This window comes from Telopea speciosissima, chromosome 8, assembly GCF_018873765.1.
Source record: "Telopea speciosissima isolate NSW1024214 ecotype Mountain lineage chromosome 8, Tspe_v1, whole genome shotgun sequence".
Lineage (NCBI taxonomy): Eukaryota > Viridiplantae > Streptophyta > Magnoliopsida > Proteales > Proteaceae > Telopea > Telopea speciosissima.
This window is the reverse complement of record NC_057923.1, coordinates 51,156,465-51,172,998: the sequence shown is the minus strand read 5'-3', so window position 1 is coordinate 51,172,998 and position 16,534 is coordinate 51,156,465. Positions and strand designations below refer to the sequence as shown.

The 16,534-nt window shown below is 38.5% G+C and overlaps 1 protein-coding gene across 1 annotated transcript in view; it reads left to right on the top strand.

Moving 5' to 3' along the window:
* Positions 1 to 16,534, top strand: part of LOC122671407 (importin-11) — a 140,422-nt gene that overhangs the window by 107,095 nt on the left and 16,793 nt on the right. Inside the window, exons 15-20 of the mRNA XM_043868602.1 lie at positions 1,876 to 2,058; positions 2,148 to 2,252; positions 2,922 to 3,080; positions 8,573 to 8,617; positions 8,766 to 8,987; positions 16,377 to 16,483. Coding sequence (XP_043724537.1) covers positions 1,876 to 2,058; positions 2,148 to 2,252; positions 2,922 to 3,080; positions 8,573 to 8,617; positions 8,766 to 8,987; positions 16,377 to 16,483 — 821 coding nt within the window. The remainder of the gene's footprint in view (positions 1 to 1,875; positions 2,059 to 2,147; positions 2,253 to 2,921; positions 3,081 to 8,572; positions 8,618 to 8,765; positions 8,988 to 16,376; positions 16,484 to 16,534) is intronic.

Here is a 16,534-nt window from a genome sequence, read left to right as displayed (position 1 = left end):
CGAAATCTCGCCGAGATTACGGCGAGACAGTGCATTTTTTTTTTGGTTCGAAACTATGTTCGGTGGCAAATGGCCACAGTTGGCTCCAAAACTTTAAGGGAAGCTTGTTTTAGTCTTAATAAACATATTTAAAGCTTAAAATTGGGAAAAAAAAAAAAAAACACCCAATTTGGTGTTTTGGATTTGCACCCTTGGTTGGCAGTAAAGGCCAAACCCTTAATGTAATGTTGCCTATTTGACACATTGTTTGAATGATATGAGACATTATTGGCAAGTAAAATAAGTAAATTATGCAATAATGGATGAAGACACATAATATTGAATAATTATTTAAGAAATAGTTAAAGACTTAAAGTTTCTACTACAAACCACAAGATACAGTGAAGTGTTCACAATGCATATTATAGACATCCGACATAAGTACAATGAATAATACGTAAGTCATAGACACCGTACTATCCTAATCTTCCACGTCTCAACTCCCAAGTCCCAACAATACAATACTATGACTCTATGAGTACTGAGGAGGTCGAGATTCTCAAAATATTCGAGATTTCACCGAGATTTCTCAAAATATTCGAAATCTAGATCGAGTTGTTCGAAACATTGCATTTTTCTATTTCACATGCTATCTCGTCTTGACCAGCTCGAGTTTCTCGAGATCTTGCCAAGATCCTGGTGAGTTTTTGAACTATGGTTGACACCCCTATGAAACCGTTCCTCCAAACCTATGTTAGTACCCATCTAGAGTTCCTGGGAGTCTCAAAACTTCTAAAAGATTGCTGCCGCTGACGAAAACAGTCCTTCGACCGTACCACAAAAGATGGCCATGTCATCTTATGCTTGAAGAAACGATCAAAGTCCAACACAGCAACTTGATAGGTGTCATCATTAACACCTTGTTTCATTGGCAAATCGTATGTGATGCGTTGTAGTAGTGCCCAAGGCCTTGTTCCACCATGACTTTTTCCCCTTCTATTGTCCAAAACCACAAAATTACAACCCATTTCAATCGAAATAGTGATTTTATAACACTGTTTTGTAATGTTTCAACCGAAATTAGACCAAAATTTCGACTGAAATGCTGAAATTACGATTGGAACTTTGCATACGTAGTGAATCGACCTATGTTTCATTTCGACTCATACCGAAACCGAATTAATTTACAAGATTTCGGCCGTTTTGACCGAAATCTTGAACCATGATTCTACTCTATTAGCTGAGTCCATTGCTCACAGACATCCTGATTGTGTCCTACATCGATCCATCTAGTAGGTCATGGTCCTACCATGTTTCGAGTCATGGTGTGGAGTATCTGATTGCAAAAATTGGGGTGCATGAGGAAGAAGTGGCTTGTTAATCATATATTGCCACATAGCTTAAACTTTGTAGGAAAGAATCAATTGCCGTTCTGGGTTGGTTGAATAGATTGAACAACAAAATAGGTTTTGCTCTTGTTTTGGACAATTTATGAATTCTTGCCATTGATAAGTGAATCTGGGTTCATTTGCATATTAATTAAATGGAGATCAGTGCTGCTATCTATCAATTAGTTCTTTTACTTGGTGGAAAGATTCAGATTATTCCCACCAACATTTTTTACCCTGGAACGCTTTTGTTGCATGGGCAGGAGATTAGAGTTGTACACCAGTATAAGAGTAGGATTTTAACAATTGAGTTTATTCTGTTTCCAAGGAGAAACTGTTAAATACTCTCTGTATTCAACTTCATTTAGCTGGTTTCTGCAGTTTTGACAGTTTCAGCAGTTGTTAGATTGTTATTAACATTATTTCCTATACTTCTCTTCCTCTCCTACATCATGTTACCCTTAACAACTCACATTATACTCATTAAGGTTACTTGTTTTCATATTAGGTCTGGGATGAATCTACTGGTGAAAGCCTATTACAGATCCAACTTCTTATTACCCTACGGAACTTTATGGTTGCCCTTGGTCATCAGTCACCCATTTGCTATAACATGCTGCTTCCCATTCTACAAAGGGGTATCGATATCAACAGCCCCGATGAACTCAACCTTCTGGAGGATAGTGTGCTGGTTTGTTGATCTTTCATTCTTGTTTTTCTTCAGTTAAAAAACATTTGCAAGTAAATCACACTAATGGAATTAATCTGCTCTATTTTCAGCTATGGGAAGCAACACTTTCGCAAGCTCCATCCTTGGTGCCTCAGTTATTAGGATTCTTTCCATATCTAGTGGAAATCATGGAACGAAGCTTTGATCACTTGCAGGTTAGACTTAATGAGATTGTCCCCAATTCGTGCTTTTTGAACTTTTTACGTATGTGTAAATGTGTAATTCGTTTTGTTCTTCTTTCTTCTTCTTCCTCCTTTTTTTTTTGTTGTTCAGATTATACATTGTGCTACTTTCTGCATAGAGAACCTTGTAACTTCTCCATGAAGCCTTAATGCTTCTGATTCAACTTTTGCTATAATTTTGAACTACACTGCCTTCTCTGCAGATTTTATGATCTGAAGTAATTTTATGCTTGATAAGTCATACCATCTTCAAAATATTGTGTTTTGAGCCCGTGAACACTGCACACAAGTGTGCCTGATTCTCTTTGTAAAATAGAATTGTCAGAGAGGAAGAATATCTCTCTCGGGATTAGCACCACTCTAACAAGAATAAACAGGATGTCTGTGATTTTTAGGGGACCTTTATTCCTTTCTAGGGACCAAGAACAAGCTTATTAAGCTTAGTGTTTATGGATGAGAACACATTTCAAAATTGTTCTGTCCACACGTCACAGACTGCATGTTTGGGTCTGAGGTATCCCTATTAGTTGGATGAGGCAGTTATCAGTTTATGCGTATATAGTCATGCTGTCTGGTAATTCTTTCTATTTTCACTCTCCTTATCGCATCAAACCGTCAACCGTTAATGCCTCCCAATTCCAGGTTGCCGTTAGTATCATGGAGAGCTACATAATTTTGGGTGGAGCAGAGTTCCTGAATATTCATGCTTCAAGTGTGGCCAAACTCTTTGAGTTGATCCTTGAAAATGTCAATGATAGAGGGCTGCTCTCGACACTTCCTATTATTGAACTTCTAATACAGGTACTTGTCTAAAATCTTTTTACTTGTGACTTATAATGGATAATTCAGTTAAATGGCTTGTTGTCTTTAGAGGGTCAAAGTCCAGCCTCTGCATGGTATTTGTTCTTGCATCTTGTTTCTTTTCATTAGCATGCATTCTTAGGCATGCAATCCTGTCAACATCTTTCTTCTATTCCACAAGGTACAGGCTAAAAAGACACCTCTTTTATGTTGCATTTGAGACAAGTATGTGAGCAACAGGGGTCAGAGTATACATGAAGCACATCCATGCTCCGATGTCTATCATGGATGCTTCATACATATGTCATTATACTGGGAAATGAAGATCAAATGCCCCCTGATTAATGTGCTGCATTGTACCCATTACTGTGCTGGAGCCAAGAATTGTTCGTTGTGCGAAACAACTTGGCTATTTTTGTAGTTATGAGCATTGTTATGATATGTTTCCTCTATGAAATATGTCTATGTTATCTGAAAGACTGGCTATGCTGTTCAAGTCTTCTAGGATGCTAGCTTTCCTTTATCATTGGATGTTGGCATCCGTGGTTTAAGATTTGTCTTGGATTGTCTGATCTATATCAGTATCAGTATAGTATCCATATTCTTAAGTATATTCCGATACTTAAGTATCGTATCATTAAGGTACCGATACGATACTTATTAATTTAGAAAAAATGTATAGCACTGTATTGGTCGATATGGCTCAATACTTAGCTTACAACCTGCAAAAAAATAAATCCACAGTAGAGAAGAAAACCGGGACTCTTCAAAACCTATCCAGTCCAACTTTTTTGCTTCAATTTGAATTGGGGATTCCATTCCTACCCAACCAATAACAAATAATTCTAACTAAACCTCTACAAATCTCAGATTAAAGTGTTTATCCTGCCCAAATGAGGTAAGCTGTAAGTGCAATAACGTAACTTATTATGCTAAAATCTTGCGTTGTGACTTTTGTTTTTGTCTTTGTTTTTTTGGGTTTACTATAAATCAATAGATTAAAGAAAAACGACATTATTCTTTGCATCAAACTTGTTTATTTGCATGAAGCTAAGGATCGATTTGTAATTTTCCCCCAAAACCGTAAATAGATCTAAATTGGAAATTTTTATTTTCTTCTGAAAAATGAGTGATAATAAGTTGGAAAAATTATATATGTCATAAAGATGAGATTTATTACCACTATCATTGCAGTGATTTTTTATTTTTTCAAATTTTTAAATTTTTTTTCTATTTTCTAGAAAATAAAAAACTATCTTTACATTTTTAAGCAAATAGATCCAATGTTGTTTTAAAATTACATGTAATGCATAGTTGTCAAGGCATCACTTAGGCGTCCAGGCAGATTTCTAGGTGCCTAGGCGGCTGCCGCCTTATTGTAGGGCGCCTTGCATTTTTAATTGGTATCAAACCAGGTTCTGGCACTTATTTATGCCAAATATCATTTAATTTGGTATTTCATTTACTTAAGATGTTATTCATAAATAAGCAAATACCCTCTTATTTGAATCCAATAAAAATAGTTCAAAAAATTCAAATTCCAAAAGGATAAGAAGTCAACCCCCAGTTCAAGAACAAAAACTGGATTTTTGGCAGTAGGTAAAATTTTCAACTTTCTAATGATTTGGTTTTTCTCAAATCCTAAAAATTCCATAAATCTTAATATGGTAAATCATTGTTAAAAACCACAAGTGCGGTAAAATATTCATTTGTTTTGATATCTAAAAAAATATTTTCATTTAGAGTGATTTGGACAGCATTCGCGCCCACCAAATAAGGTTTGACCAGAACATAACTCCTTCAATGCAAATCAGATTTAAGCAATCTTAGATTTGTTGGAAAGCTAATTTTGTGCTCTACCTAATACAAAAAGTCTCATGTATAAATAAAATCATTTGATCAATCAAATTTCTTAGAGAACAAGAACATTTCTCTAAATCGAGAGCTGGTTAATTACTTATTGATAGCATTATAGTTTCTAAGAATAGTATAAACCAAATGTGAGACTAGGTATACTTGAAACTGACCAATTTCAAGAACATATAAACCAAATGTGTGTTTTGATTGTTTCACACATATAACTGATATATTAAATAAATAATATTGGAAAGCAATTTTGGCCGCCTAGGCACTGCTTAGGCACTGCCTAAGCGTTTAGGGGGGATCTCAAACGCCTTGGATTGCCTAGCGCCTTGACAACTATGATGTCATGTATGAAATACATTCTGAATACATTGCTTCATTTTTTCAATATATTTTTTTTTATTTCACGTATGTTCGATCTGTGCTCATCTCTAAATCATCTGCCCTGTGCACCGTGTCAAACTACCGACCCATTAGTTTGTGTAATGTGGCATACAAAATAATCGCCCACCTTACCTGAGACCACTTCCAACTCTGGATTTTGGACCAGCCCACAACTCTCTATGGTATTAGACTATTAATAAATGTAATAAATCTCATCAATTATTCATAATTAATTGAATACAATTATCTCGTTGTACTTTGTTCTCCTTTTTATACATGATATATTTTACGTATTGCTTATTGACAGTGTTCTATGCTTTAAAACTGTATTTTGCATGTATCCTTCGCATTTCTGTGCGTTTCTTGACCATCTTCATGTGTATCTTTAGCGTACCTTGCATCTCTCAAATACAGTATGATATATCTCTTCAAATTACCCTTCCATATGATAGCTGATACTGATACTGATACTTAAATCCTTGATACTATCGGATGGGACTGATGCAATTTAATGTCTATAATACCTAGTCAGTTGATCAAGGCTCTTTCTTACTAGATCGCCTCATACTTTGTTTCGATTGTCCCAGCTGCATTGGTATTGGAAGGACATACCTTATTCCAAGACCAAGCTTTAAATCTCTGTTGAAATTTTAGCCAGTGGGGAGGGAAAAAAAAGATTTTTGCATTGCCAAATTTCTTTATGAAAATCATACAAATACATACTTGCAATGACATATATGTAGGACTTTAGGTGACTTTCCTTGTTCTGTAGCTTGATTCACTCCTTTTTGCTTTTTCCAAAGACACTAATTTCCATTATCCAAAGAAAACTTAGAGGAAATCAAAGGTATCTATGCTAGGATAAAAGTTGTATGGAACTATGGATTCAATAGTTTTTTATAAGAAGCTGAATGATATTCAAGAAAAGTAGAAAATTTCAATATCTTCCCATACGAAGACTGTAACCATATGTTTAGACTTTTGGAATAAACTTGAGCTCTTGCTCATAGTGAAATGATGCAAATCCTTTGCTCCTTCCATTCCTTCCTCATGTTGTTTTACACTCTGCTTCTTCGTTGGCCCTATCATTCTTCCAACCCCCCTTTCCTTAGTTTTTAACTTATGTTATTGGGAGATTTTAACTGGGCCAAGTAATTGTGCGCTTTGCATCTTGCTCCTAGTGAACAATGAGTCTTCGTAGTTTATCTCCTCCTATGAAAATGAAGCTGATTTGTTTACTAACTTTACTGCATGGTCAAGCTTCTCCTTTATTTTTTGTGGTGGATGCGTGCTGCAGTGAGTGTGCTCCACGGCCAAGAATGGGAGGGGAGTTTAGTCCCACATTGGTCGGGTACTGTACGACTTTTTGACTTATGACTTTGGGAAGGGCCTCTCCATCCTGAAGCTTGGGCTTTTAGGTGGTGATAGAGCAGGTTGTCCATGCAGCGGCCATGTGGGGCACATTGTCCAAAGCTGGGGGAGTTGATGCAGTGAGTGTGCTCCATGGCCAGGAATGGGAGGGGAGTTTAGTCCCACATCGGTTGGGTAGTGTATGACATTTGGGCTTATGACCTTGGGATGAGCCTCTCCATCCTGAAACCCAAGCTTTTGGGTTGGATGCCATCAAATGGTATTAGAGCAGGTTATCCATACACCGGCCATGTGGGGGCCCATGCCCCGAAGCTTGGGGGAGTTGATGCAGTGAGTGTTCTCCATGGTCAGGAATGGGAGGGGAGTTTAGTCCCATATCAGTCGAGTAGTGTACGACAGTTGAGCTTATGACACTGGGAAAGGCCTCTCCACTCTGAAGCTCGGGCTTTTTGGTTGTATGTTGTCATTGTGGTCTTGCCGCATTATCCAAGATTTCCTGTTCTTCCTATGCTGACTCAGATAGTGTATTGTCTTCCTCTTTTCCATGTTACTCAGATCCTGGGTTTGTATTTTGGATAGTATTTTTTCTGCCAGCTCACTTACTGTTTGATATACTTGTGACATTGTATGTAAAAAATTCTCTGCCTTCACTTGGCCATTTAACTAACAGAAAATTGTTCTCCAATCTATCTATTTGTGGCTTTAATATGTACATATATATATATATATTAAAGCCACAAATTGTTCCCTGGACATCTATCAATCACTCTGTAGTCTGTGATATCTTCCATCATTTCTCTTTCTTTAAACAAGCTAGCTGCAACTAAATTTAATCAACTCCCCTGCTCCATTGGAGAAACATGAATTCAATCCTCCACCCTCTTTGACATATTCCACACAAAAACCTCAACTCTTTATTAGCCTCTGTGTTCTTAGGTATGCAAGGCAGTGCCTTTACTCATCTCTAGACCTGTCACAAACAGCCTCTGTTGTTTGAACCTTTCCACATTTGGAGTTTCTACTTCAGAAGAACTGTTCAGTTGATGCACAGAGAAAGTCAATGTTGCTTCCTCCCTTATTTGGCCAGAGTTACACCTGATATTTGCACATCACCTTTGGCATCCATTTGCTGTGACCTCAAATTCAGTGACTAGAAGATAGTATGACTTCTTTGATTGTCCTGTTATTGATTATTGTTTATGTAAGATCCTAACTCAAACAAATATTGGAACAAGTTAAGCTAAAGTGTGTGTGTGTGTGTGAGAGAGAGAGAGAGAGTAACCGGTTGATAAGTCCCAACCTTTAAGTAAACAATCTCAACCCAAACCCCTGAGTTTTGGTTCTTCTGGGCTTTTCTATCCCTAGTTCAAGATGTCAAAAACTGATTCAGTGGTGTCATTCCCCTTTCATTTCTGTATATTTATTATATGCAGAGGGGAGCTTTTGAACTATCATACTCAGCACTTGGTGGAAGAGATTGCAATTGGAGGTTGGATTGGTGTCGGCAGAACCCAGTCTGATCCATGGTGGATCAGCTGATGGGGTTGGACAGTCCCAACCAATCCTGATCCGGATCATGCCATTTGATCTTTAATTTCATGAATCAGCATGTCATTCTGGACCAGAAAAGCATGAGGTACCTGGTTATTGTCCTCTTTAAAGGCTTCTGAATTTCAGGACTCCTAATACATGTATTTATCTCTTTTTGTAAACTTAACGCGAATTGCCTGCAATAACAACTAGTTTCTGAACCATCTTAACAATTTCCTTCGATACTTGCCTAGAAGTTGTTTGGCTTTCGGAATTGATGTGAGTAAAATCTTCTGATGCTAAACATTAAGACTAATTTTATTCACTTTGGCTGTCTTTTGCAGTGTTTTCCTATGGAGGCCCCTCCTTTGATCAGCAGTAGTCTTCAGGTATGCAGGTTTTCTTTAACTGTGGATATCTTGATGTAGCCATGTAGGTTGTTCTCAATCTTCAAATTACCTGATCTTTATTACTTGTTAATGGTGATCTCACTGTTTACTTTTCCTTTTTGGTTTATTTTCTGTGGGTATTGCATAGAAATTAATTCTAATGTGCTTGAGTGGAGGAGATGATCATGATCCTACTAAGACAGCTGTTAAGGCATCCTCTGCAGCCGTTCTAGCAAGGATTTTGGTAACGAACACCAATTTTTTGGCCCATTTGACATCAGAACCATCACTTTCCACAGCACTCCAACAGGCAGGCATCTCAATTGAGGAAAACTTACTTCTTTGTTTGGTTGATATATGGCTTGACAAGGTAATAATGTAACAGATCTTGGGTAGAAACTGTATAGTTCTGAAACTTGTTATATGACATTTATCCTTGACCTTGATATAAGCATTTCCCTTTCATGGATACATTATAACTTAGGAACATAGAACGAAACCTTGGTCGAAACCACTGAGAGCGAAATACTTTGTTTTCGACACGAAACTGGGTGCGACTCAGTAGGAATACAGGATTTTGACCGAAATTTTGGTAGAAAACAGTGCATATAAAAGCACTGTTTCAATCCCATTATGCAAGTTTCGAATAGTTTCCCCTATTAGAGGAAAAAATCTCCAAAGAAAAACCCCAGATTTGGTATTGTGGCCAAGCCACCTACATTTCTTGGTGGAGCAAAGATTTTCCTAAGGTTTCGATCGAAAGGGGTCGAAATTTCGAATGATTTCTCCTATTAGAGGGGAAAATCTAAAAAAAAAGATTTGGTATTTTGGTGGCCAACTCACCTACATTTCTTGGTGGACCAAAGATTTTCAAGGTTTCGATCGAAATTGGTTGAAATTTTGAATGGTTTCTCCTATTAAAGGGGAAAATCTTTAAAAAAAAAAATAAGATTTTGTATGTTTGGTTAAATCACTTACGTTTCTTGGTGGAACAAAGATTTCCCCAAAGGTTTCGAGCCTTCCCAGAGCTCTATTTGGTATTCACATAGAGTTAGAAGGTACGGCTTTGTAGGAGTGTTTTGACCTTGGTTTGTACACTTGTACTTGACTACTTCTAACACTTTGACCTTGTGTAATATTAAACGGTTGTTATTATGTTGTAAATGGGTACAAGGATAGAATTGCCCTATTGTTTTATAGGGGTAATTTGGTCTTGTATTCATTCCAGAATTTCTCCTCCATATTATAAATAAAGAGGGCCAGCGTCACATTAGACACAAGTCATAATTTTCCCAATCTCGAACATGGTATCAAAGTAGGAGTGTCGACACAGGTCACTCTAGAACTACTTGGATTTATTTGATGTGGACCAAGGGCGAAGTTTTTCTTGCTTCCATCTCTTCCATCGTATGGTTCAGACCTAGTTCACTACCACGGTTAAGGTGCTTCGCAGTGACAATGGTCGTGAATACATGGAGGGCTCTTTTCAGTCATACCTTGCTGCCCATGGCATCCTACATCAAATCAGTTGTGTGGACACTCCTGCTTAGCATGGAGTTGCAAAAAGAAAAAATCAGTATCTTTTAGTGGTTGCTTGCTCTCTTATGTTCGAAATGCATGTCCCTCCATAATATTGGAGTGATATAGTAATGACATGGCATTCCTCATCAATCGCACGCCATCTCGTGTGCTTGATTTCCATTCTCCTCTTGATGTTTTACAAGGGTCTTCTCCATTTCCCATACCTGCTAAGGTCTTTGGCTGCATCTGCAATGCTTGTGATCATCATTCCCATGGGAAACTTGATCTCAATGGCCTCCGCTACATTTTTGTGGGATACTCTGCCGCCTAGAAGGGCTATAAGTGTTACCATCCTCCTACTTGTTGTTGGTTTGTGACAATGGATGTGATCTTTCATGAATCTGTGTCCTACTACTCTGCGTCTCCTCTTGAGGGGGAGCATTCTATTTCTCTAGAAGATGAGTCGACTCTGCTGCCATCGTTAGTTCTAGATCCTTCCACACAGGGGGAGATAGCTTCACAGGACAATACTCAGTCTAGACCAGAGATGCATGTCTATGTTAGAAAGTAGCAGAAACAGCCCATTGCACCTACTATACCTAGTCAACCGCCGTCCCTTGATCCTGATCTGGGTCTTACTCTGAAGGGAATTCTTCTCCCTCTCCTGTTGTTGACTTACACTTGATTAATCTATTGCTGCCCTCAAAGGTACTCGGTCTTGCACTATTCACCCCATTGCTCAGGTTGTCTCTTATGATTCTCTTTCTCCTTCCTACTTCACTTTTGTGTCTTCCCTTTCATCTGTTTCTATTCCCAAGAACTGGCAGGATGCTTTTAAGGAGGCACAATGGAAGGCCGTTATGGTTAAAGAGATGCAAGCTTTGAAGAAAAATGATATGTGGGATCTTGTTAGTCTTCCTCATAAGAAGACTGTTGGTTGTAAGTGGATCTTCACAGTGAAGCAGAAGGTTGATGGTACGGTTGACTGGTATAAGGCGAGACTTGTTGATGCAGCTCCATGTAGGAAGAAGAAGTCCTGAACTTAGGGCTTAAGTAGAGAGCCATAGGTTAGGTTTATTTTGCTTGCATTTTCCATAATTAGTTTATTTTCTGTTTTTTAAATTGAACCGGTTTAAATTGGTTGCATCCAATTGGTTCAATTGGTCTAATTTAAGTGAAGTGTTCCTATTGGCTAATAGGTTCTTAAATCCTATTGGCTAGTATGGAATCTTCTTTTAAATCAGTAGTTTGAAGTTAGAATCTTTTAATTTAAGTTAATAGGGGTAACTAAGTCTTTTCAGGGTTTTAAATTAGTAACTTTGTTTTAATTAGGTCCCTTCCACGATTTTAAGTGAGGAGGTAGTTAGATTGTATTAGGAATTGGCCTAAGGCCTTATTATAAATAAATGAAATCGTGGAGGCTCCCCACAATTGAATTTTTGAAAAGAAAAGACTGTTTGCTGGCTGCCAATTGCTGCTGCTGCTCCTTGCTCCTTGGAGTGTTGCCTTGTGGATCTATCAAGGAAGAAGGACAGGTGGACTTCCTGTGACTCTTTACGCCATGACAGCTGGGAGGTTCTCTCTTTGAAGGTGGCTCTATCCTTCTTTGTTCAAGCTGCTGCCAGTGGAATCCTGTGGCAAGTTTGAATTTAAATTCTGTTTTCCATTCCTTCTCCTTCCCCATTCGATCCCCCTTTAATTTCTGTTTTAATTTCATAAACCCTAGTTCAATCTAAGTTCTGTCCAGCCCTATCCCCTCACCCAATTCCTCTCAGATTTCAGGCATATCATCCCTATCCCAGCCCCTAGACTCGATCCTAGTTTGAACCCAATTGGATCATCTAAAACCCAACTTCAAACTCCCGTCCAAAACCCTAAGTTTCACCCTAGAACCTGAAACCTAACACCCAAACCCTAACCCTAATTCTGCAGGAATTTTAAACTCATCCAAATCCCAATATTTTTATAACAAAATAATCCCCTAGACGTACTGATCATTACCATATATCACATTCACCCCTAACCCTAGTCTAAACCCTAAATTTGCCCTAAACAGCCCCAAATCTACCCCAAACAGCATACTTGATCAGAACTTGATTTTACTTGGCTTCTAGTAGGGCTTTACCCTATCTAGAACTACATTACTTGTTGCTAAGGATTTTACACAAACCTATGGGATAGATTATCAGGAGACCATTGCTCCAGTAGCTAAGTTAAATACTATCCGTGTTCTTTTATCCATAGTTGTTACTTGTTAATATGGGTTGGGACCTACAACAACTAGATGTAAATGCCTTTCTTCATGGGGAAATTGAAGAAGAGGTATACATGGATGTCCAACCAGGTTTTCCTAAGACTCAGGGAAAGGTGTGCAAGCTGAAACGTGCCTTGTATGTATTGAAGCAGTCGCCTCGGGCCTGGTTTGGGAGGTTTTACAGGGCTATGGTGTACGTTGGTTACACTCAAAGCAATGTTGACCACACGTTGTTCATCAAGCGATCTGCTGTTATGATTGTTGTTTTGACTGTTTACATTGATGAGATTGTTGTCATCGGAGATGATGTTGATGAGATTACTCCCCTCAAGGGCTACTTGGGTATTGAATTTAAAATCAAAGACTTGGGAGTTGGGACAGCTTCGTTATTTTCTTGGCATTGAGTTGGCTAGATCTACTCGAGGTGTCTTCCGTCTCAGAAGAAGTACACTCTTGACCTTCTATCTGAGACAAGACTTTTGGGATGCAAACCGGCTGACATTCCTATCGATGCAAATGTTCATCTCCTGAGCAAAGAAGGTGAGCCTGTGGATGAGGGAAGATATCAGTGTTTGGTTGGCCAGTTGATTTACCTTGCTCATACTCATCCTGACATTGCTTATGCTGTCAGCTTAGTCAGTCAGTAAATGCATGATCCATATTCCACACATATGGAAGCAGTTCATCGTATTCTCTGTTACTTGAAGTCTGCTCCGGGCTGTGGGATCCTTTTCTCTCCTCATCATCATCTTAGAGTTGAGGCTTTTACTGATGCTGATTGGGCTGGCTCTCCTGATGATCATCGGTCTACCACAGGTTATGGCACCTTTGTGGGTTGTAATCTGGTTACTTGGAGAAGCAAGAAGCAGGTTGTTGTGGCTCATTTGAGTGTTGAAGCAGAATTTCGTGCTATGGCACATGGCATTTGTGAGCTTTCATGGATCCATGGGCTTCTTGATCTGGCTGTCCCTGTTACTCTTCCTATAATGCTCTATCGCGATAGTAAATCTGCCATCAGCATTGCCCATAATCCAGTTCAGCATGATAGGACTAAACATGTGGAGAATGACCGTTACTTCATTAAGGAGAAGCTGGAGTCTGGTCTCATTTGTGTTCCCTTTGTCCTTTCTCATGATCAGTTGGTTGATGTATTTACTAAGGGACTTAGTGGTAGGATTGTTCATTCTATTCTTTCCAAGTTGGGCATGTGTGATATCCATAGTTCAATATCTCGCTGACAGATATTTCAGTGGATCCGAGACGAGATGGTAGTTCGAAATGAAAAAATGAAATTTTTCTGAAACTATGGTCATCTTGTTTCGCAAATATCGGTTTAAAAATGCATTGTTTCATCGAAATTTCGGTATTTCGCTCATTTCAGCATTTTGCACCCCAAAATGGCCAAGCAAAACTCATAGAAAAATACAATGTTCCGGCGAAATATCGCCTAAATTTCGGTCTGGCCGAAATGGCCTTCCAAGATGAGATTTAGTACTATGGTGATATCTATGCTCCAACTTGAGGGGGATGGATACAGGGGTAGAATTGTCTTATTGTCTTATAGGGGTAATTTGGTCTTGTATTCATTCCAAAATGTTCTCCATATTATAAATAAAGAGCATAGTTGTCAAGGCTTCACCTAGGCGGCGTCAGGCGCCTTAGTCAACTTGGACGCCTTGGTTGCCTAAATGGTGTCGCCTTGAATTTTTTACCCTCTCCAACACCTTGGGTCGCCTACGCGCTGTGACGACTATGATAAGGAGGGCCTGTGCCACAATGTTCTAATGCGTATTTTAGTTGTTTTATTTGAATTTTATATGTTCTATGACTAAATTATGTGTAGAATAAGGGCTATATTTGAGAAAATATACAGCAAGGTATGGCATACAGTACCAACCTATGGTACGTAACCAAACTACCATTTTGGGTGGGTGTGGGTGGGTGTGTGTGTGTGTGTGTTTAAACAATCTAAAGGTTTCAATATGTTTAGAAATACTTAATTAGGGGTTTCATGAAGTTTAAGGCCAAAATATGGCCATTTGACCACCGAAATGGTCAGTGCCAGTCAAAACATGTAGAGTTTCTGTTGAAACCCTAAAATTTTCGGTTTCGGTTTCGAACAGGGTTGAAACCAAGGTCAAAACCGAAATCTTGAACCTTGCTCAGGCAACCAGATGTCACCATAGTGTTTCTGGAGTTGTATTTATTAACAATGTCAGGGTTCTTGTTTTATATTCTGAACATCAGAATAATCTCGAATGTGATGTGCGTACTACATCAGATAGATATCCATGAAGCATGCCTGCTATTGAATTTTGGAATTATGAGTTGATGCTGAAATACTTGGTATATTGCAATTCTGTCTGTAACATTCACATTTTGTGACATTCAAGATCAACTGTTATATCTGGGCCCGTCATGTTACCTGAGTTACCCCATGTTAGATATGAAACAATGTGGTGTCAGATCAACGGAATCCATACCTTTTTTTTCTTCTTTAAATTTCTGGATTATGTGGATATGTGTTTTACCCATTGTTTTGACATGCACCCAAATCTACAATTCAGAAGTTGCACTTTAACACATGGATTACTAACCAGATGCATCCATTCCCTTTAACCTTGTGCATTTTGTTGGTCTGTTATGTTATTCCAATTAGATTTTTTAATCTCATGTTGCAAATTCACAATCGCCTATGTTTTGGCAGTATATTTTCTATTTGCTGGATATCAATAATGGCTTGCATCTAGTTTTTTAAACAAAGCTTGCTTGCTTCAGAATTTGTTTTATTGTTCTGTATCTCAGTGCTGGATCCATGTTATAAAATTCCATGCAACCTAGGATTTGAGGGTCAAATGGTTCCAAGTTCCAACTCCTAAACACACCGCAACTCGCACACACGAACACATGCGACATTGTTCCTGAGAACCAAAATGTGATTCCTCCGAAGGAAAAGGTTAACCAGCTTCACTCCTCTGACTGTGGTCCTCAGTTCTCACCTGTGTTCCTCTCAAGCTCTCAATAGTATTACTATGGAATCAAGTTAGCCTTCAAGAAGAAACAAGTCATTGGTAAGAAAGGATCTAGTTGCTCTTCAAGAGAGAACACTTCATTGCTAGGACAGATATAAACTAAGGTTGGTGACTACAACTACAAGTTGATTCACTCAAGGTAACTATTCGAAGGTTGGTAGCTACAAGCTGATTCAGTCAAGATCACTCTATTGCCTAGAATAGAATTTTAGCTTGTATCACAAATGGAAGACAAGACAAGTTTTCCTACCGAAGTATTCACAGCCCTCCACCTGAGTTTGACTCCAAACCCCCGCCTTTATGTTAGCTGAATGTGAGGGTGTTCTATGGGTTACAATAGGATCATATATCATTGATCCCCCCCCCCCCCAACATACAAGCACATTCAATGATTCAATATTACCAGACCAGTCAATGCTTGTGCTAACATTGCCATTTTTGTGCATGTGGCCCATGGAATATCCGATGCTGCCTTTAGGGGATATCCTGTGCCCATTTTCATGCTACCTTTGATTGAGAGATTCTTGAAACAAAATTGGCTGGTTGGAAGAGGAAATACATCTCTTTGGACGTAGAATTACGTTAATTAGGCAATTTGGAGGAAATAGGACAGAATAAAACAAGTCTGGGCTTTAGAGAAGTAAAATGAAGAGAATAAACAAATAATTGTTATGTTTGTGGATGCTTTTTGAATTTACGTTTCAAGAACTATGGAAGGCACACCCCACCCTCCCTCCCCTCCCCCCCCCCCCCCCCAACATACACAAAATGAAGAAGACTGTATATATCTTAATTCTGTTGCCATTTTCTTTACCTATATTGAGTATATTCCATTTAGTGAGGAATTTTTATTCTTAACCATTATTTTCCACTTTATGAAATTGATTATTTATAACATCATTCCATCTTTGAGTTCACTAATTAAGTACTTGCCTCTGTGCTCTCTCCACAGGTTGACAATGTAACATCCATCCAGAGGAAGGCCTTTGGCTTAGCTCTTTCTATTATTTTGACCTTGAGATTACCTCAAGTCCTTGATAAACTTGATCAGATCCTTAGGTATTCTTCAACATGCATTTAGTTGTGGCAATCCTAGTATCCGATCAGTTA